This window comes from Pseudochaenichthys georgianus, chromosome 24, assembly GCF_902827115.2.
Source record: "Pseudochaenichthys georgianus chromosome 24, fPseGeo1.2, whole genome shotgun sequence".
In the NCBI taxonomy this organism is placed as follows: Eukaryota; Metazoa; Chordata; class Actinopteri; order Perciformes; family Channichthyidae; genus Pseudochaenichthys; species Pseudochaenichthys georgianus.
The window spans coordinates 23168699-23190977 of NC_047526.1; the positions used below are offsets into that span (position 1 = coordinate 23168699).

Here is a 22279-nt window from a genome sequence, read left to right on the forward strand (position 1 = left end):
ATAGTGTGTTAGAGCTCCCCCTGGAGGAAAGTCTGTGTAACTACATGCATCCACTTCTTAAAGATTGTTAATTTTTATTGAGAAATGATTAATGCTCTTTTATATAACTGTAAACTATACAAATCAGCATTCAGGCTTACATTGCATTAAAAATAACACAATACATGAAAACCGACATGATATATTACATGCATAATCATGGCATATGCATACTAAATGGAAAAAATATATATATTCAACAATGACTGATTGCTGAATTCCTTCCAGTTAGTTCTTGGTATAGTATGCATTTAAGTAGGTAGTGGAACATTTTACTTTACAAATTGAGTGTGTAGTTAATTGGTCCCAGGCAAGTATTTCTGTATTTTATGAAACAGGGTTTAAAGAAACAGTGAGACAGTAAATCGCAATATGAAAATCAATATGTCAGTTGCTAAACAATTTGACAGTTTATTATTGACTAATAATCAATATATAAAGACTAAACATATACAATACAAAAATAAAAGGAGGACATCTGATTACACAATCTTCTTTAAAGTTTGAAACAATATATATTTGATCAACTGTGCCTTCCTTTATCAAGATGTCAATGGTTACTGTTGCTCCTACAACCATGTTACATTATTGCAATGTAGAGTAACACAAGTATGATTCCTGCCAGCTTCATTTTACAGGAGGTGCTGAGTCCATTGGCTGCATTGCTAGTCTCACAGGTGACAAGTGTCTCCATCATATCCCTGACTGTGCCATGTGCGTTCACTGAGTAGTTGTGCTGTAAAAAAACAAGATGGTTTAAGATAGAAATAACTTTTTCTTTTATAATATTTGGTGGAAACAATGACAGACTGACGAGGAAAACAGAAATTCTTCAACAAAATGTATTTATGTTATCCAAGTAAAAAAAAGAAAATACCCTGTCAAACAATTCAGACTGTTACTTACTTTGTCATTGAAGGCATACTGAATTTGTGGGAGGTTCTTCATTAAACTTTCCTGCTCAGCAATCATATTCTGGTCTGAAGTTGTGCTGTTCTCAGACATGCTGTATGAAATGAGTGCACAGCTACTTCAAAACAGCATAATGAAATACATCTGATCGAAACAAATAGTTCAAGGTCGATATGCATGTAAGCTGTTTTATAACCAGAACTATTATGTGAATCAGTGCATCAGGTCTTAGCTTATAGATAGATACTGTACCCTGTGTTTGGGTGGCTAACACATGAGGTGATGTTGATTGCAGGGTAGTAGTATAGGAAGGCCAGGCAGATCTCGTCAGTAGATCCTAACCCCATCTGAGCGTGGAAAAGGTGAAACATGGCAGAGACATGAGTTTCTCTCTTTACAAGCAAATGGATTTCAAACAGTGTATGGTGCTATGACAGCCATGTACTCCAATAATTTAGATTTATGAGTTGTGTTGTCTTCTGAGCAGTTTTTTTTTTTCTTCAAAATTGTGATGTAATTTATCTGTAAAGAAAGGAACATTTCTTTTTGTGTTCATGTTAAGGTGCCCACTATAAGGTTTATGGTAACAGTTCCAAATAGATACATGAAATATATTACTTCTTATTTGTTTCAAAACAAGTCTTTATGTTACTATGTTTTACTTTATATGTCTCTGATGATACTGATTTAATTTAAAGCAGACTACTGTATTTACGCACAATAGAGACATTGGTGCGATCGGAAGTATCGTAGGTGCACTCCACTGCAATCTCATCACCCTGTAGTGGGAGAACAGAAATGTGGCATCATACATCATCGTTTTTAACTTTAACAACTAATAACTTATTAAAAAATGGTCGTGCAACACATGGGCATCGCATCTGTGCATTAAGGCAAAAAGACTTACCTGCTTCACGGTTGTGATGTGCCCCAAATTGACTGTCTGCTGCAACCCAAAGTCATAGTCTTCATCCAAGGCCAAGAAGCCTGTCTGTGTTCCATTCCTAAAGTATTAATATTTGTACAAGAAAACAATAGTAGAATGTATAATTTGCATCAAAACTTGATTTGATTTATTTATTTATTTATAGAAGGACCATGCATACAAAAACATTAATCTCAGCAAAGAGAAGAGATGCAATATGCCAGATTATAGCTAATAGCTCATTTCCATCTGTGGTCCATCCTGTGATTTCAAATCACAACTACCCTATGTACGGGAAACTTCTGTGTCGCAGCAATGCAGTGGGAGTCACCGACTCAGGAAAGAGACACGGGAAGAGCAAGAGCTTTGATGTCAAACACTGATGGTTTATTTGGAGCTTCGGCTGGAGAATTCACATCACAAGTCACAGCAGCCACGATCTGACTGCACGGTAGAGTTGCCACGTCAATTCTCAAGAACTCTACCCCAGACCCATGTATTTAGCTAGTTCAGAGAGAATCATCAACATGCTGCATAACAAGATAAAATCATAACACCTCTATCAGCTGACGCCAACAGGCAGGAACAGGAAGACAGAACACTGAGAGCACAGCAGCCAAGGTTACGAGGTGCGTGTGCTCAGTCAGGACAGTTTGAACTGATAAACTGGGTCAAAGTTATGGGCCTTGGAAAATATTCCCCAACACCTATAATACTTTATAGAAACCAACAATTATACTGGATTTGGTACTGTAAAAATAAATGTTTCTTTTTTTCTTAAACTTTAATATTAACTGACATAAAGCATATCCTTATCTCTCTTTCCTACCTGTAGTGGACAACTCTGATTTTCCTCCCAGCTAAGTGAGTGTGCAGCATCACAGCAAATAATTGCAGTTCAGGCACAGGATTCAGAAGCTGAGGTTGGAAAGTAGACACTATTAGGGATACGTTCATAGACAAGCAACAATAGTAAGTCTTTACTTGTCTCAGTTCCATGAAATCCATACTGAATAATTCCATACCTCTGAAAAGAGTGTGGTGTTACACACGCCGTAGGTGTGAAATTCAGGGGCTTTTGGAGGGATATTGTAGGCCAAAGATGTCCATGGGGAAACACCTGTGGTCATGATGCCCGCATCGTGCTGCCGGAGCTGGGCGGTATAGTGCAGTCTCAGTCCTGAACTGTCTGTCCTACCTAAACAGAGAGGGAGACAGGATATAGACATGTTAAATCTTAGTATTGTGATAAAGACAGACTAATAAAAAAGACATATATTCAGTTCAGTGAAACAACGATGTAAGTCAATATATATATTCCTGAAATTTCATTTTTGTTTCATTATGCATGCAGTTTGTTTAAGTCCTGATGTAGAGTAAAACGTACATACATCCTGCGCTTCTAGTGATGTAACACACATAAGGGTGTTGACCTACAGAACACATCTTGTCTTTTCCAAATGGGGTGTCACCCAAACACACAATGTTATGAGAAAATGGCTTGAATAGCCGATGAAGAGGAGTCAAGGCAGGCAGCAGATTTATATTTGTGTCCAATAGTCAGCAAATGACAAATAATTAAACGTTTTTTTCTTATTAATGCCAAATCATGCCTTTGTGGATATGATGTCCACTGCATTAGACATTATATACAATTTTACAAAAACATTGTTGAGAAAAACATTTTTACATTTTCACTCAGTCTTTAAAGATAGACAGAGTAAACATTATCTACTGTACCCGCTTCTTTTCTTGGGTTATTGTAGTGGATTTCCAGTCTATAAATGGTACCACTGTCCGCACCTCCAATCGGAATACCAACATTTTCTGGAAGCTCAAATACCTGAGGGTTTCAGGAAAACAACGTGAATCACTTTGCACACACAAAACACTGACAAGCATTTAAGCATTCATAGAGACACCCTTGATGCTTTCTCACCCCTCCTCCCACGGCCCATGCAGCCACCACCCCAAAGCAGGTATCTTCCATGTCGCCCATGTAGCACGGCCTGTCGTCCTCCTCCGTCACAAAGGAGGGGCAGCGGTACAGCAGCATGTGATACACAATGTCAATCTGCTCGATCACAGGTTCAATCTGAGGAAGAATTAGAAGAGTAAGAGAGCAGCAAATGAAGGATGAAATATTTAAAAAGACCATGATGGTTGTAGTCTATTTTATTTTGGGAGAAGGACTAGTCATGTTTCCCATTGTTAGAGATTAATAAAAGACACTTGCTTATATTATCAATTCAGTATTTTCATTGTATACGTATATAAGACTTGTTTTGCTATTGAACTTTAATCCAAACAAAACCTGACAGTTGATGGGTGTGATGACAAAAATAAAGGATTATTACCATATATATATGATGTTTTGTAGTTAAGTTCAGCTTCATGTACTTGCAGTAGTAGTAGGTACGGTAAGCCGGGACAGCGATCTGATAAAACAATAAAGTAAAAAGGCAAAATAGATAGATAGATAGATAGATAGATAGATAGATAGATAGATAGATAGATAGATAGATAGATAGATAGATAGATCGATAGATCGATGGATGATTACTTGAAAGGGCAATACAAATAATTAAGAAAATCTACAAATGGTCCCACAAGTAAGCATTGTGTATCATTGTCATCACATTTCAAAATGATTCGTACATTGTTCATTGTGGCGCTGAGGAAGTTGAGGTTGGTTGAGGTCGTCCTGGGCATATATTCCAGCAGGTTGACCTCCTTTGTGCCTCTATTGCCCCTGTGGTATTTTATTTCGTCTGTTAATCCGTAGGCGTAAATCAGTTTAATAGGTTGAGCCTGTAAAACAGAGAACAGTCTTAGTCAACAAATATGATACGCTACAAAAGCAGCAACATAAAAGGGGTGTAATTCAGTGGAAAACTGATCCACAAGATCGATGTTAACACACACAACAAGGTTTATCACCAAATTTGTGTAGTACTTTCAACGCAAAATCTTGAGCTCCTTTTTCTTTTGTTGCCATTGTCTTCATATCTGAAAACATCCAATTCAATGCTTCTTCAAGTTGTTGACGAAGATTCAGGTGAACCTAACAAAAGAAATCCTATGACACAGGTAACATGGATACTAGCAGGAAACCTGAGCTTTAAGCTCCAATGTGTAAAACAACAATCAAAGGCTAAGTTATAGGAACAATGAGCTGGAGAGTAATGCAGCATGTGTTGTTCCCATGGAAAGAGCAGCATTTGCGATGGGGTACCTCAAAATTCTTACATCTTTTGCACTTTATAAAGTTTTATGGGCTGACCTTTTTCGGACATTTCCAATCTCATAATCTTTTCAGTGTTATTTGGAAATATACCCTGACAAATATCTCCAAATCCTGATAATGGAGAGTCACCACGGTCAATTTGTGTTGTGAGTTTACTATATCCCAACCCCGTAGCCAATACTAAATACCACACATGCAGAATATATTTACTGTAAAATGAAAGACAAAATATCCGAATGTACTTACAGTAATAAGGAAGTCCTCCTTATCACACGACTGAATGGACCTCCGAAAGGACATGATGGTTTGGCCATCTTTTTCATTCATAGAGAGGAGAGTGTAGCTTTGCTGCTCGTCCACCAAGGGCTCAACATTTCCCAATGCATGTCGATCCTAATGGACAAAAAATGCACAACTTTCACACAGCAGAAAGATATTATGTTGTGCTTGCAGTCCGACACATATTTTGCCTGTAATACGTATGAAAATGAAAAAAAAACTTCACATGTTAATATCTAATAATAACTTACTGTGAAGTAACTTCCATCGGGCCCAACTCCCCCCATGACCATGTCTGCCCCCTTCATGCCTCCATTCGGACTAAATCCAAAACCCACCCAACCTGTTGTGTTGACCTCCAGCTTGAATGTGATGTTTCCTTTCAGGTTATCAAAGCCCCACATTAGGCAGACCATATGTTTTTCATCCAGGTACTCCATGAAGGGCATGGTGGGGTCCGCAGCCCATGCTCCTTTTGTCCAAGCCGAGAACAGGTAGAGGAAAGGAAGCAGAGAATGCATGATGTCTCTGTGAAGTTGGAAATCTTCAAACTGAGCTCACAGTCTGTGTAGAGCTGCCAACATCCCCTCCTACCCTCCTCCTCCTCCCCCGACACACCTGCGCTGCTAGATGAACTCAAGTGATACGGGGAAAAAATGCTCTGTCATTTTGCATTTGCCCTTGTGAACAAAAATGAAACATTGGCTCTGACCTTTTTCTGGTTGTTGGGCTATATATTTATTTTTGTATAGTTTATTCTCAGTGTCAGATCTGCAAGTTGACTGCATTTCATGTCAGAGGTTGAAAAATCATTAGTCTGGTCAAAGATGACACACTTATACCCTTCTGTGACTCTCAACGGGCTGTGGTCAGGTGGGCAGCAGACCTTACCTCCTTACTGCATCCCCTCTAAGCTCCTCAACCCGTTCCACCGGTTCTTACACATGGAGACGAATGAGACCACACAGGTGTTTGAAATATGAGGAGGTGACGAAGAAGTAGCAGGAATGAAAGTTATACCTTAACTTATTCTGGCCAAAGACAAGGTTACACATACCAGCGGACACTCCAGGTGAGTCATTGTTACATTTCAATTGCTTTTTATACCCCTAACTGAAAGCTCAACTGCTTCAGTGCTTTTACATTAACATGTAAATTACTTACAAGGCTGCAACTTGAAATGTAAAAGCTGTTGGCCTTTATCTATATTCATCAACTTTCGTCTCGTCAAGACACTTCACTGTATCAACTCTAACATGTCTATTCCATGGTATTTAAACCTGTTTGCACCTGCAATTTTCTAAACAATCAAGCCTTTTTAATTTTTGCAGTATACAGCAAAGAGATATAAACATGTGAGCTGCACCGAATAAACAGAGAACATTTCACTGCTATTGTTGCTTCATCTTTCAATGTGAGGTCCAACACTTTGAACAGTATAGATGCATGTACAAAAGGCTATGTGGGCCTTTCTGATCCTGACCACAGTGAAGTCATTGGGAGACCCTGCTTGAAATGTAATAGCACATTGAGGCCAGCAGAGGCCGACTGCAGCACAATTAATGAGTTCAGGGTCCCTCCCTTTCAGCCTGTGAGCCAGCTGTGATCTGTCAACAACGATGTCAGAAAACTCACGAGTTGCTGTTTTAAGATTACACAAATACCACTGGGATCATTTATTGGACTCAGAAACACATCTATTTAACCTAATGTAGTCAGAAAGTATGAACATTGTTGAAATATCTTGGAAAATAAAATATGAACTAATAAAAGAAGAAATTATAATACCAAATGTTAAGTAAAACATTTAGCTGGAATCATTTGGCTATAGTTATAGGCTAATTAATGACAATTATTATTATTATTATTATTATTATTATAATAATTATTATTATTATAATATACAATAGGTCCTATTTATTTGTGTTATTCTTATTTTTTAAGTTGATTTTTTGTGGTTTTAACATCAACCATTTTCAATGCATATTATTTAGTTATCGTGTTTTCTTTATTACTTATCTGTATTTTATTTCTGGTTGTATTTTCTATTTGAAAACTAAATGTTGTAGTCATGTCTTGGAGGGCCATGTCGGACGGAGCGACCCTACCTTTCCGGTTTCTCTCGGTGCTGCAGGTCACTCCCTCCGCACTGTCAGCAGCTCTGTGCGCGCTTCAAACTTGAAGCTACACTAACTGGTGCTTTCCTTCCGCCTTTTCAAGGATTTTTGAGTTTTTAATCAACAAACAGTTTTTAGTAATGTGTTGAAGTCTGTGTTTTGCGGCGGATATTCACCGGGAGGAAATACCGTTTCGTCTCCTTTAGTTGAAAAGCAGCGGGGGGAAATGTCCAGCTGAGGATTGGAAAACCTGAAAACCGCAGGGCCTGTTTTGTAATGATTGATCAATGCTTCGACAATGGCGCTTAAGGTACGTCTGACAACTTTTCTGGGCTGTTTAAACGTCAACCCGGGTGTATTGTCTGCCCAAGCTTCCCCTGACAGCTGTATTTTTGCGAATAATGCGGGCTGTGTGGACTTGTTGAAGCACAGAGTTGTAGTTTCTCGCATTGGGTTTACAGTGTACACTTCACTCGATAAGCTACAAAGAGTCAATACTTTGGTGAAGTATCGTGTAATGAACACTTACGACACATCTGTATGCAGTAAATGTGATACAAATGTTTTTGCTATACTACATGGAAAATGTGCCTCATTAAAGAAAGTGTCTTGTGACATTTTACTACCTTTCCAGTGCGGGTCATTTCTTGCCCCGTGGAATGCTGGGAAATGTTGTCTTTAGAGTCTGTATGGCTACGTTCATTCAGTGCGGTATTCAGTGATATTTGATCTTATTTACCATTAATTGCAGTGTATTAAACATAATAAAGTTAGTTTTAGGAGTATCAATACATTTTCCTAACTAATATGAGTAGGCTTATTGCTGTTATAATACAGTAAATCGGTGGGTGGGTCTGAGATTACAACTTTGTGTTTGTGCTACTAGGTTCCTATACCAACTAAACATAAGCATCCCACTTATGTGTTAACTGTAGGTAATGTGATGGTTCTGACCTTGTTTTTGGAATACTGGTGTTAAGAATCATCATAACACGCCTAGAAAAACTTGTTTTACATGTTTCCCTGCCCTAATTTAACTGCAAGAGTTAATATCCAGAGGGTGGTATAAGGTGTGTTTGTGTGTACATGAAAATATATGTTCATCAATTATTATTAAGTATTGCATGTTTATTCTTGATTGTGTTCAGGCACAAGTTTTATATGACTTCTCTGCTGAGGTCGGAAACAACGAGTTGACGGTGAAAGAAGGAGAGACCCTCACTATCACTAACAAGGTAAATCTATACCAGCATGCCTCGAACTTCCTTCTGGTTTTTAGCTGTCATTTTTATTTCTATTCAGCTTGTTTGAATGACTTTCTGTTTTGCAGTCATCATTTAGAATTCTTACTTTTGTATTGATGTATAGTACATTATTTCATCAGATTATAAAGAATGGATCTGCTGTGCTGACACGAAGAGAATACAACGGTTTTTTATTTAAAAAAAAGTTAAAATAGTGATTGAAAGTACATTTCCTAATCTTTTTATTTTTTTGTGAGTTTAAGGGTTTTTTTTCTACCTAAAAGTATGGTTGAAGTTAGCTATGGTAGCTTTGTATGTTCATGTGACTCTCCTGTAATATTCAAAACCAACAATCCTATAAAGGCCCATCTCACATGATCTCCGATAGTAAATAAACGAGGAGTGTCACAAGCGCGTTTCGAGGAAGGAAAAAAGAGAGCGAGTAAACATGATGTCATTACCGCCAGCCGCCAACAGTTCAAAGGTCACACACTGTGTGCTGACCTGCATAGTTTTCTAATCAAAGTCATTCTTAAGCCAATCAGAAACTACTGTATCAGGAAACAGACTGTTTTTTCTCTTCTCTAAATAAACTGATTGTGGAGGAATTTATCCTCGTTCAGTTCACCAGGTAATTGTCAGTACTGTACATGTAATGGCCAGCCTTATTTCCTTAAATGCAATACAAAATAAGAGAAAATTACAACGTTTTTCTGTAGAAATGTTCTTTCTACAGGGTTTCTGCATGCATTTCAAATACTTGATACACTATGACTAAGTATTTCTGTGGCAGCAGATCAAACATAGAAACACATTACTCGTAGAAATGTGTCCTTTCATCAAACTGAATGAGTCTAGCTATAAATGAAGCTTTCTGTGGATGATTAATTTATCAAAAGGGGTTGGCTTTCACGTTTTGTCTTCTGCTATCACCAATTGTTCCCAGTAGTGTGATCTTTTGTTTGCATGTGATTCAAAAACATACCATCTTCTGTCTGCTCTAGGTCTGTTTTGCTAACATGCTGTTTTTTGGCCTGACTCTATTTCAGAATATTGGAGGCGGCTGGATTGAAGCACAGAACTCCAGAGGGGAGGTTGGACTGGTGCCTGAAGACTACATCGAGGTATACACACTTAGTGTACTATGTGTTCTTTCTATATCAAAGTAAAAACAAGGATTTAACAGCACACCCTATCAATGCCACTGTTAGATATCTGCGGTGCTGGACTGTAAACGGCTGGCTGTCTCTTGTGCAAAGCCAAAATCACAACAGGATATGCCTCCTTCAGGGTTTTGCTGATTAGGGGGTTTGTGTTTGTGTGTCCACTGACTGAGCTCATCATGGGGATGTGATTCATGCTGAAGAGTAAAGACATTCAAAAAGAGACACAGAGGGTTTAAAAAGTCAAGTCTGTGAAGTCTTTTAACACTAGAACCGCCAACGGGGACATTTTACCCGCAGCTGTTTCTTGATTGTACTGTATGTAACTTTTTTTCAATAAAATATTCAAGTCTCCCAGTCCGTGATTTTTCCTGAAAGTGTGTTATGTAGCACCCTCTGTTGTTAAAAATGGTCAATATTAAGTCAGATTTAAAAAAAAAAAAAATGGCTTAAAAAATTCCATTTATACCCATCAGCGCCAGCGGGTAATATTTACCTTATAGAAGATGCAGTGGTTTTTGCGCTATTGATCTCGCGCAAAAACATAAACATGACGTGTTGCTATAGCAACGCCTGTTGTTTACTGCGGTTCCTTATAGAGAGATAGATAGATCGATAGATAGTTATAGATAGACACTTTGCACATAACTCACTGTAGCGATCTTTTATACTACTGCACAAACTAGATATCAGATGAAAGCTGAGAGTCCACAGATCCTATTGGTATAGGTTTCATCACTGCAATCAAAACTCACTGTTAACCCTGTGTTCTAGTGTGTTAATCAAAAGAACATTGTACCTTGAAAATCAATGCATTCTAATAGCGGGTACATTTTACCCGTTGGCGGTTTTAGGTATACAGCGACCCCTGGCGGCTCGAGTGTTAAAGAGTTTTGCCTCACTGAAACATCTAACAATGTACTGTGTCTGTTTGCCACAGTTTGACATTATCTGTCCGCTTTACTGAGCATACACGCTCATGTGGATGTGTGTGCTTGTCTGACCTTAAATTACTTCTCCAGCTGCTCCCAGACTGTTCATAAAAACACTCTGATCACAATTGCACTTGCACTGTTGTTTATGTTTCATCTAAGGTCACAGTCTGTTTCTCTAGAAAAACAATTAGTTGCACTGCTCTCTGCTGGTCTGCTGGCAGATGTCGATGTGTATGTTTAAGTATCAACAGCCATTGCTATCATGACACATTTTGGATAAAGCCCAGTTTGCAAACCGAGGGAATGCCAATGAGACGCGATCACATAACCACTGAAGAATGTGAAATCGCTATGGAATATCTTGATGTGTTTTCCTAAAGGGATCTCACTCTCCCTCTGTCTTTTTATCTTTTTTTTAAATGTGTAGTTTGGTGGTAAGGCAGTACCGTCGGTCCCAGCAGCAGGACCTCCAGCACCTACTCCAAATGTTGGGGTTGTTACTCAAGACCTGTCCATCTTTGATTCCTACGCTCCCGCAGCAGCACCTGCACATACCCAGGTAATGCTATGTTTCTATTTGGCTATTTTCTGACCTGTATTTAGAGTTGTAGATTAAGATAGTCATACTGTAACTTCCCTAATTTCAGCCACCATCAGTAGAGAAGTTAACGTAAATACCTTTACATCGATAATACGTCAACGATCACCTGCCTATTTTTCCGCTCAATCAATGTATGTGTATGTGAGGAGGTTGAAGAAAAAGCAGAAGTGAGTGATGACAGAGTTTTGCTGACATCGGTGCAGCTTGTGAGAACCCCAGAGATGCAGAAGTGAGAGCAGCTGCTGTGGAAGATATTCATCGTTGTGGTACATGTCATTTATAACTCAGTTTTAGCTCTAGTGAAAAACTATGGAACTAGTGAAATGTGTTTTTTAACAGGCAGGAAGTTCCACTCCTGTGAGCGTACTGCTGGGTCAGTAGAAATGTGGCCACAGTAAGGGGTTGAGTCAAGGCAGGAAATGTGTCAGCCATTATCCCTCATGCTCTCCCGCTCTCACCCTAACTCACACATCCACATCCAGCATCACGTTAACCCATCCCATGCCGAGTGTAACCCTTCCCTGCTGGTGCTTTGTGATGATGTCACCTTCTTTTCCCCTCAAGGTGGATGCTGGGGTCTTAGGTCCCCAGCCGGACACCCCCGACACCCCAGTTTCCCCCTACCTTTCGTCCCCTGATGAGGTAACCGCCTCATCGTAGGGGTGGTGGAAAAAAAACCTTTACCCCCAAGCCCCCTTCCTGTCTGATACCCCCCCCCCCCCCCCCCACACACTCATACTGCCTGCATAAGCATGATCTCACACTCTCCGTGCACCTTGCTCCACAGTGCACACTCACGCCACCAATCGATCTCCACGCCCTTTATATTATTACCTTTGAGTCAATTATGAATCAGCACTACAATCTCAAACCTAAAGATCTTCGTATCTCACATATAATTGACGAATCACACGGATGAATCATAAGAGCACAACACAAACATTTCCTCCAGATGATCATGAGAAATCGTAGAAATATTCTCGACATTGTGATATATGTGTGTACAGTAAAGGTGCTGCTAAATCTGAAACATGCTGTGTTCTTCTGTGCTCATTTGTCATTGCAGCATTTTGTGGTGGAAATAATGGTTGATTATTTACAGTATTTTTCTGTGTGCATGATGTCTTTTTTTTTTAAGTGACTTTGCACTATTTCTGTGTTCTGTGTTCTGCTTGTTAGCATTAACCTTCAAAGGGCACACATACATGTTTGCATGCCTGTGCACACAAGTTCTCATAGTGGTTCACAATATGGCGGCACCGCAAGCACGGCATGCAGTTGCATTTTCATCTTGTAAGCGCTGTTCAAACTAATGTGTGTGAGGACTTGAGAGTGCTAGTGTGTATGCAAATTCAACATCGTAAGTGAGTTTCTTTTTTCAAGTATGCAGCTTTTTGCCTTTAGAGTTTCTGCACGTGTTCAACAGAATACACAAACTCATAGAATGTTCCCTGTTAGAGGCCAGATCGCATCAGGTGTTTGAAAAAGCATGTTGTTTAGATACTTCTGTCAGCGTCTCATTAAACAGACTCTAAACTTGCCCGGACCCTCCTCTGTGTTCGCTCCCCCCTCTCCCTCTTCATGCTTGTCATTCTTTCGTCCCTCACATGTTCTCTCTCCGTCTCTTGCAGGCGAGTAACGGTAATGATCCCTGGTCGGTGTGGAACGCGGACCCCTCGGGGGGCTCCAACAATAACTGGGCGGCCAATCCAGAGGGCACCCAGACTGGGAAGAGCCCTGCAGAGCCTTGGGGCAACACACCACAGGGCCACCCTCAGGCGTACCAGGGCCCAGGTAAGAACAGCTTTCAGTTGAAAACCATGATTAGCCGGATGTCAAAAACACAACACGTGCCAGCAGAGGAAAGCCACTGCCCATTAGCTTGTGCTATTTATAAATGGTAACTTTCATTCTTGTGGTTGGGATTACATTAACTACTCAGCATTTCTATTTAAAACCTCAATGATAATTTCAAGAATGTAAGACTATGCTGCTTCTGCTTTCTTCTCTGTTGATCTGTGTTTACTCCCTAATGCGTAACAAGATTATTTTAATGTATTTTGATCTAGGTTTTCTTAAGGTAACAGCCATAATGATCCGGACATTGTGGTGCTAAAACTTCGATTTGAGCTTTTTATTGTGATTGCATGCATGGGAAGGTCACACTTAGCTTTATTGTCTTGTTAAACAGTTTATGCTTACTTTTATTTTAAACTGTAGTTCTGGGGAAATAATATATGGCTGTAGTCAATATGGTTGTTACAGAAAGCCAAGACTTACTGCTGACTTAAATTCATCAAATAATAATTAAAACTCTTAATAATAAGAAAGCTTGTGTAGTACTGCACTACAGCACAGTTAGATTATGTAGCTTGTGGATTGTTTTGTACAGGACTATGTTTGCATTGGATAAAAGTGGCTACACCCCCCACTCTTCAGTGTTTAAGTACACCTTATGGATGTTTTTAGATTTTCCGTCCCATATTTTCCCAGAGATGTGGTAATACTGTATGTCTTTGTTTGGGGGGAAATAAAAGAGATCCTATAGTTAATATTTGAGAACAGTGAGAGTATCTGCAACTATAACACGTGTCTTTTTTGTCAAACAGAAGATGTTTTCAAATGTGCTTGGGGCTTTGCTTTTTATGTTGACTAGGAAGATTATAAAAACCCAAGTCAAGTTGTCGTGGCAAATGATTCTTAAAGTCACCTTCTCTAAAGTGCAATATAAAAGAAGAGAATTTATATTCAGGACACCACTGTTTCTTGTCCTTCAACTTAACCCAATACTAAGGGAAATACTTGAGAATATACAGATAACATTCTGATATAAAACTCCAGGTAGTTCCATCCAGTATATATTATTAAAATGCAAACTTTTCACCCAGCTCTTTACAGATTTAAAGTGACTTTAACTCCCAGACATGTCGCCTGTCTCCAGCCACTCCATTCACAGAGACACACGTGGACAGAGAAACCAAATCATGACTCTGTTATTGCCAGCCTATGGAAAAGTTAACCTCACTCCTGACTCAGAAGGACAGATTACTTGACAAGTTTTTTGTCCGTTTTACATTTTTTATTTCCCACTTGTTATAGTAGAAATAGAACTGACTGGTGGAATAAATGACGAGAAGAAATAACAGGCTTTTTTCTTCCTTTCTTTCCCGCCAAAGACATCTACCCATATCCTTACCTTATCGATTACACAGGTATCCCGTGCATCGCCTGCTGGAAGCTTTTCTTTTTATTTGTGTGTGGACTGGTGAAAAGTGCTCATGAAGAGAATTTCCAGCAAATAGTTGATAGTGATTTGAATCCCTAAAAGGCATGTGTGTGTGAGGCATCAATTTGTACTTTGATATTAACACTTTATTAACCTTATTGTGATTTTGGAAAGTGTCAGCTGTGACTTGAGGAGTGTGACTAGGTTATGTTGCTCTTCTGATACATGTTGTGGAAAAACCTTTTGAATTGTTCAGACTTTTGTTGTGATTGCTATTTTTATGATTGGTTTCATAATGTCTCACTGCATGTCTGCACTACCAAAAACAGAGAGCAGTAACGGAAGATAGGATAACGTTGTTAAAAGGAGGTTTAAAGCTTAGGTCAGTGTACATGCTTACAGTTTAGCTTGTGATGCATGTTATTAAATCACAAACATTACGTGTGTCTGATAGCTTTTAGTTGAGTGCTGCTGCATGCCTTTGAGCTCGTGCAACTGCATTCATAGCCTCTGGAAAAATATCTTTGTCATTTTTTTAATGTTCAAGACCACAGAGATACGATAAGCTGAGTATTCATGAAATGAAATAAGAAACCCATATCACATTAATATATTCTACATCTAGATAACATTAAGCAGACTCATTCTGCAGCGTGTAATTGTCTCTCTACCCAACACAACAGTGATTTTAAGAATTGGACTAATAAACTGGATGGAACATTTTAATGTCCATTCCTGCTAGTTAGATTCTTGTATATTTACATGTTGTACAGTAGGGTTATTGAATTTGTATTGTGTGTGCCTAAAACACAACCAATGTGTGCGTGTATCTGCCCTCAGGAGCGGAGTTTGATGAGTGGGACGATGAGTGGGATGACAAGTCCACCACAGGATACCCCGAGTCCGAATCTGGAGAAGGCGGAGCGATGCAGAGAGGAGGAGTGCATGCGTCTTCAATGAAAATATCCCTCAACAAGTAAGACTCAATAGGCAGTAAGACACAAGGCTTTAGATTCCTGAGCTCTATGCAAAATGTATTGAAGCAGCAAAACAGTGTCGTCATGGTGAATATTCAAACTTTCCTTTCTCTTTGAGCAGGTTTCCTGGCTTCTCCAAGAATGGTCCAGAGCTCTACCTCCTGTGCAAGCAGCTCGCTAAGAGCAAAGAGAGGCTGCCAATCTATGTAGGTTACCTCTAAATAAATCTAAATAAACTAAAAGCCATATGCTGTATCATAACACATGAAAAGCACCATTTGTTTCATTAGTCTCATAGCTTGGAATTCAGTTTTTCCCAGTGTGAATGTATGTTTGACTGCCATTAGATGAAGAGTCGCAGGTATCTAGACCTTTTGTTTCTGCTCAGGTGGGTGAAGTGGGTCCGGTGTGGTCTTACCCAGACACTCAGCTGGACTGCGTGGTGGCTGATCCCAAGAAAGGTTCAAAATTGTACGGGCTCAAGAGCTACATCGAGTACCAAATCATACCCAATGTAAGTATCCAGTATAATCTAATCATTGTTTTTACATATTCAGTGAAATAAGCTGGATAAATATGGTTAATATAATGAAAAAAAGTTACGTTTATAAGCCAACCAGTGTCTTTAACTCTGTTATTGGTTTGCAGACCACAAACCGAACTGTCAATCACAGATACAAGCACTTTGATTGGCTGTATGAGAGGCTGCTGGACAAATTTGGGTCAGCTATCCCCATCCCCTCTTTACCCGACAAGCAGGTGACAGGTAAGAGACTCTGGGACTGAGACCAAGAGTACAATTGCTTACGACAACATAAGTAAATCATCTTTATCTTTTCTCCCCTCTATTCCAGGGCGGTTTGAGGAAGAGTTCATTAAGATGCGTATGGAGCGGTTGCAGGGCTGGATGACCAGGATGTGCAGGCACCCGGTCGTTTCCTGCAGTGATGTGTTCCAGACTTTCCTCACCTACAAGGACGAGAAGGTGTGCTTTGCTCCTCCATTTCTCAAAAGATCTGTACCTCTAAGATTGTATAGTTGAAGGATCCAAGGGCCCTTCATTGAAATTATTGAAACTCAAAGTGGGGATTCTATTTTTTGCTTAAAGGTCACCTACTGTATTACGCAAAATCCACTTTTTCATGTATTTTACACATCAGCATGTGTCCCCTCGGTGTAAAGAGATTCTGAAAGTTTCAGGAAAAAAAAGTTTGTTTGGCTTGTGTAACCATTAGCCAATCACCAACCAAGGTAACACCCCCCCCCCCCCCACACCTTATCACCTGAATCTCCTCCTAGAGCACCATTGTGTTCTTTCTAACCAAATATCTCTCAGAGGGGCGTGGGGAGGGGCTCCTTATTTTCATCTGAAGTAACAGACAGAGAATCAGCACTTTTGAAACAGGGCTGAAACAGAGGGGATTATGGGATGCGACAATGATCTGTTTGGCGTTTCGAGTCAAACACTTCGGAGACATGTTTAGTATATATCCGAGACCTATAATATATTGATGAAAAAGAGTATAATTGGGGACCTTTAATTAAAATGAGGAATTCTTTGGTACAGGACTGGAAAACAGGGAAAAGAAGAGCAGAGAAGGATGAGACGGTAGGAGTGATGATCTTCACCACGATAGAGCCGGAAGCTGCGGACCTGGATCCTGCTGAAGTGTGAGTTAAAATCAAACTTTAAAACCACTGTAAATAGTCAAATAAACGCACTGAATAAGCACTGACATTAAGTGTGCCCACCCCCCCCCCCCCCCCCCACACGTCCACAGGGAGCAGAAATGTGAGCAGTTCAGCAGGTTCACCAAAGCGATGGATGACGGGGTAAAGGAGATCCTCACCGTGGGCAACGAGCACTGGAAGAGATGTACAGGCCGTACGTAAACACTGCACTGAAGCTAAATACATGTTTTACCATACACAGGCCAAACATTCATTTTGTCCTTTAATTACTGTTTATATTAACAATGGATCATTGTGTTGAGTATTTTGTGAACTCGAGACACAATTCCTTCACACTGTCGTTTATTTCCCTCCACAGCGTTGCCGAAAGAGTACCAGAGAATCGGCAAAGCCTTCCAAAACCTCTCCTCTGTTTTCACCAGCAGTGGATACCAAGGTACGGCAATAAATACCAATACAACTACTTTGAATGAGAACCCATGAAATTGAATCGTCACAATGGTAGAAGCAGAATTAGATACCGTTTACTGTGCAGGAAGTCCTGGCAGGGAAGTATGTTTTGAGACAAATTGACACACGGATGCTATTAGGAAACACGGTAATGACATTTTAACCCCTTCAGGCGAGTCGACCCTGACTGACGCCATGACGGCAGCGGGCAAGACATACGAAGAGATAGCTCAGATGGTAGCAGAGCAGGTACGTAGTGCTATTATTAGAAATCTTGTGTTTCCTTTGCCTGTCTTGAATAATATATTCCACTTGTTTCCCCTCAGGAAAGGCCTCTCTTTCCTCAAAGGTCTTAGAGTTCCCTTTCTGTGTCTTTCTCAACTACATTGTTTTGTGTTAACTCTATCAATAACCATAATATCTCGCAATGTCTGAACATTTCCTGCTTGCGGTCAGTGTTTACTTCCTGTTTCTGGCATTTTAATGGCCCCTTTAACCTAGCGTTCTGTTCTTAAAGACCAGTGTTTCCTAAATCTAGTTCCTACACTATTTGTGGCTTTCAGACTGTTCTATGTAGTCTGATTGGTGTGTGATAAAATCAAACTTGGGACTTTTTGATAACCATGCAGCTTTGAGAGGGAGGAATCATCTGGTAAGCTCATGTTGCTTCGGACTCTTTTTTGTCAGATCTGCTGTAGAGTTGTTGTAGTTTAGCTAGTAGACTTTGATAATCTGGACTGTGATAGAGATTGAAGTGTAAAACAATGCTGTGTAACTGTTGCTTTAATTCTGCACACAGCATTTACTTGATCAATTCTGGCAAAAGGCAATAAAGTAGTTGTTGAACCGTATTACCACATGAAAGAAATGTGGATATTTTAGCTAAATATTTGTGTTCTTGTAAGGAGAATCTGCTCTATTCTAAACTTGACTTTTTTTTAGGCAAGAGGCCGGTTTGTTAAATTGAAACATTTGGGAAGTTGCTCCTTTGACATGATGTCTTCCTGTTTTTTCTTATCACTTTCAGGGCTTTATGTTATTTCCTGTTTTTGATTTATGGTTACATTCATCTTTATTTTGTCTCTTTCTTTGCTCCCGTCACAGCCCAAGAAAGACCTCCACTTTGTCATGGAGACCAACAATGAATATAAAGGTCTTCTTGGATGCTTCCCGGACACAATCGGAGTCCATAAGGTAAGCAGGGAAAAAGTCACATAAGGATCATTAGAACAAATATATATATATATATATATATATTTAGACAGGAGCCAGTTGCACCAGCTTTTAAGAAATATATCTATATTATTATATGCATATATGAGGAAAAAGTCATAGATATTTTTAAAGAATAGACCATTTCATATTTTGTTTGCCTCCTAAACTGTTATACGAGGAAGTGATGTTAAAGCTTATGATGCTTCAGTGACCTCCTGTTTACATTTTTTACTGCTTGTGATTGCACAACCGTACAGAAGAGGAGCTTGTATACACACTATGAAGGTGCATTAGGTAAGGCTAATTCTAAACTGTGCAACTTTATTTGCTACACCCCTCATTTAGAAAGTAGTTTATCAGCTAAAAGCTCAATAAGTAAAACATTTGTAATGGATTTTTAAATATCTGGTGAAACCAAGTCCAGAAAATACCAGTGTAGTGAACATGCAAAACTTATATTTTACTTATCTTTTAATTTCTTAAGCTTGTAAGTTTAATGGTCTTTTGTGTACAATGTCTCTGAAGACTCTTAGATTGTGTTTATTTGTTTGATTCTTACAGGCAGCCATAGACAAAGTGAAGGAGGGGGACAAGCTGGTGGCCACCAGTAAGATCACCCCTCAGGACAAAGTGACCATGGCTAAGCGCGTCAGCACCATGTCGTACGCATTACAAGGTAACACTCTCACTCAGAGTCACTGAAGCGCTGGAGGTTATTGTCACAGGTACCTGACATCTGGTTTCCCCCCGCGTCTCCCACAGCTGAGATGAACCACTTCCATAGCAACCGTATCTATGACTACAACAGGGTCATGCAGTTGTACTTGGAAGAGCAAGTCAAGTTTTACGAGACGGTAAAGCATTTTAATCGACCGTCTAACAGAGTAAATTGGAGTCTGTAACAGTCTCTTCTTTTTTGTTGCCTTTTGTATTCATGCTAGTTTTTCTTCTTCTTTTGAATCCACAGATTGCTGCAAAGCTGAGAGAAGCACACAGTCAGTTCACTACCATGTGAGAGCCGTCAGTCTCGCACTACAAAGAAAGAAGAGTTAAACCAGCTCAACATCCAAAATATTCTTGCTTACACTGCATACTTTTCCCTACTGTTCATTTAAATGTCACTTCTTTCTTTTCTCTCACTCTTACCTCATCTCTTGCTTTACTGCTCTTGCCAACCGTCCCTGCTCATGGTGTTACATTCGTCAGAGCCCTCAGATGTAAATGGACCGTTGATGAGCGTGTGCAGCAGCTGACACTTATTTTAGGGCCTGCACTGATAGCAGAATAAGACACACTTGTTACACACACACTTTTCCTTTGTCCTGGCCTGCAGCTTATACAGGAAAGTAAAAGTGCTACATTGATTTGAGTTTCTCTAATCTGAAGTTTTGTAAAGCTTTAGGTGCCAACATGCCTGTGCTCACAGTTGATTTTGAATCAATACTCTACCATTTTCCATGTTATTAGTGGTAAAGATAAGATATCCACTTGTTTCCTATACAGAAAGAAAAAAAGCCATCCTTTCTGAAAGCAGCGTTGCCAATGAATCAGAGATTTACTGTCTTTTTTCCCCCCGGTATTTTAATATGTTTTGCCTCTAAATAGTACCGTTAAGATTTGAAAAAGTCAGCACATCTTTGGTGAAAGCAGTGGAGCTTTTTTATGAATCCTAGTCTTGTAAGAGTTGTCAAAGCCCAGAGTGTGTGTCCTCTGTATGTCCACTGCTGGCACTCCCTAGCCCCCTTTCATCCTGCACTTCCTCAAAAGCTAACAGGAAGCTCCACCCCCTTCCTGTCTTGACCACGTGCCTTGCCCCTTTGAGGGAAATAGAAATGGTTGACTTGGCTGCCCCCCCCCAGCCTGCGTACCATGACTCTGCAGTTTACATTTCAGGAGAGAAGACAAAATGTAGGATGTTGATACGTAAGTTGGGGTTCATGATTGAAAGCGTTTAAAGGACATTAACCTGCCTCTTTCTCGCTCCTTGTTCTTCTGAAGGATATTTGTCCTTGACCATGTTATGGTGTTTTATATGAAGGTGTAGCACCAATGATAGTTGTAAGAATCTGTACTATAAGTAGAGTTTGGGGCGAAGCCATGGATTATGTCTTGTTTGCAGTTTTGCTTTTTTGTTTTCACCACCCAGTTTGCAATCGGTCTCTAATCATGTTCACGCTTTGTTTTCTTATCACTTGATACCTGAAAAATATACATATATATATATATAAATATATTCTATATCTGACCTATCAGGTGCTTCTTGTCATTGAGATACTATTTTATGTATAGGAGTATTTGCAATACTGTGTAACTCAGAGAGGAGCAGAAATTCTGTTCGATTTATTAAACAATGATTTGTACTCATTGGGAGTTTCTTTGTGTGTTTTTGAAAGGAACCTTGTCTTGTTCTCTGCACACCACACACACTCTGAATAACTCACAGTGAAGCCCTTATTCGCTTTAGCAGCTTCTTGTGTAGAGATGGATAGGAATGAGAATGAGTCGGCAGCCTGTGTGAAGGGTCAAAGAGTGTGTTTGTGCACTCTTGTAGTTGGGCAAGTGAAAGAGCCCTTTTACCCCACGTACAGCTCTCTGCCCCCATCAGGTGCAGCTGGATGTTGAGGCCACATAATGTAGGATTTCATGCACCACACAGTACATGCATTCTCAATATTTGTTGTGTATGTGTTTAGCTGTTTAGGGCTTCTAAGCTTGGAGCAATAAGACAAATACTCTCATACCGAGTGTGTAAAATCTTGTAATACCTTTATTTTTGTTTTATATTTACTATAGTTTAAAAATGAACTGACCTGCAGTTTTCGTCCTGTATCCTTCAGCCCACATTTGACCTCTGCTCAACAAATGCCCGCTAAATGAGCAGAAACCTGCCAATAGGCAAAAGGTCTCTGGAGACCCATGCCTGGAGTAATTTGAATGTAAGTAACACTCACTGGATGCCACAGATAAACAGCAGTGTGTGTACTGTATGATTAGAGTTATCTCTTATTTCCACATATCAGAAATGTCCCCACTGTTTGAGTGCTCTTGTAGACAAAAAACACTTTTTTATATATTCAATTGTGTCACTTGCGTCACATTCTGTCAGTAAGGAAGTGAGCAATTATTTACCAAAGTAAATATATTCATTTTAACTTTTATTGCTCAATATTCTGTTCATTAATGGATACATCATTTGGTTTACAAATTATTACAAACCTTAAAATTATGATAAGCAAAGCAACAATGAAAATGACTTT

The 22279-nt window shown here is 39.6% G+C and overlaps 2 protein-coding genes across 7 annotated transcripts; one reads left to right on the forward strand and one right to left on the reverse strand.

The window, feature by feature from the left end:
• Positions 1–152: 152 nt before the first annotated feature.
• moxd1l (monooxygenase, DBH-like 1, like) lies at positions 153–5927 on the reverse strand. The gene is made up of 13 exons (XM_034075599.1): positions 5654–5927; positions 5370–5516; positions 4535–4687; positions 4234–4314; positions 3816–3971; positions 3617–3719; positions 2902–3074; positions 2706–2794; positions 1859–1955; positions 1671–1730; positions 1204–1298; positions 946–1045; positions 153–775 (listed from the first exon to the last, which is right to left on the reverse strand). Exons 1-13 carry the CDS (start codon positions 5921–5923, stop codon positions 620–622), a joined length of 1680 nt encoding a protein of 559 aa, XP_033931490.1. The 5' UTR covers positions 5924–5927; the 3' UTR covers positions 153–619.
• Positions 5928–7522: 1595 nt separating this feature from the next.
• Positions 7523–21387, forward strand: snx9b (sorting nexin 9b). 6 transcript variants are annotated; one of them, XM_034075593.2, is made up of 20 exons: positions 7523–7829; positions 8668–8754; positions 9813–9887; positions 11289–11420; positions 12027–12104; positions 13094–13256; positions 14639–14674; positions 15529–15664; positions 15784–15871; positions 16054–16179; positions 16314–16431; positions 16520–16650; positions 17233–17336; positions 17447–17550; positions 17716–17793; positions 17980–18056; positions 18912–19001; positions 19584–19698; positions 19785–19876; positions 19990–21387. In XM_034075593.2, exons 1-20 carry the CDS (start codon positions 7818–7820, stop codon positions 20035–20037), a joined length of 1890 nt encoding a protein of 629 aa, XP_033931484.1. In that variant the 5' UTR covers positions 7523–7817; the 3' UTR covers positions 20038–21387. The 6 variants fall into 6 exon arrangements, with proteins under 6 accessions (XP_033931484.1, XP_033931485.1, XP_033931486.1 ...); XM_034075594.2 differs by having other exon boundaries at positions 7524–7829; positions 15787–15871; XM_034075595.2 differs by lacking the exon at positions 14639–14674 and having other exon boundaries at positions 7524–7829.
• The last annotated feature ends 892 nt before the right edge of the window (positions 21388–22279 follow it).

Excerpts from the sequence above, each read along its gene's own strand:
- moxd1l (XM_034075599.1), bottom strand. The coding sequence starts at position 5,923 with ATGCATTCTCTGCTTCCTTTCCTCTACCTGTTCTCGGCTTGGACAAAA. Across the intron at positions 3,075-3,616 it reads TAACCCAAGAAAAGAAGCGG|GTAGGACAGACAGTTCAGGA; the intron begins GTACAGTAGATA and ends CTCTCTGTTTAG. Across the intron at positions 776-945 it reads AGTATGCCTTCAATGACAAA|CACAACTACTCAGTGAACGC; the intron begins GTAAGTAACAGT and ends GTTTTTTTACAG.
- snx9b (XM_034075593.2), top strand. Across the intron at positions 13,257-14,638 it reads TCAGGCGTACCAGGGCCCAG|ACATCTACCCATATCCTTAC; the intron begins GTAAGAACAGCT and ends TTCCCGCCAAAG. Across the intron at positions 15,665-15,783 it reads ATGAAAATATCCCTCAACAA|CAGGTTTCCTGGCTTCTCCA; the intron begins GTAAGACTCAAT and ends TTTCTCTTTGAG.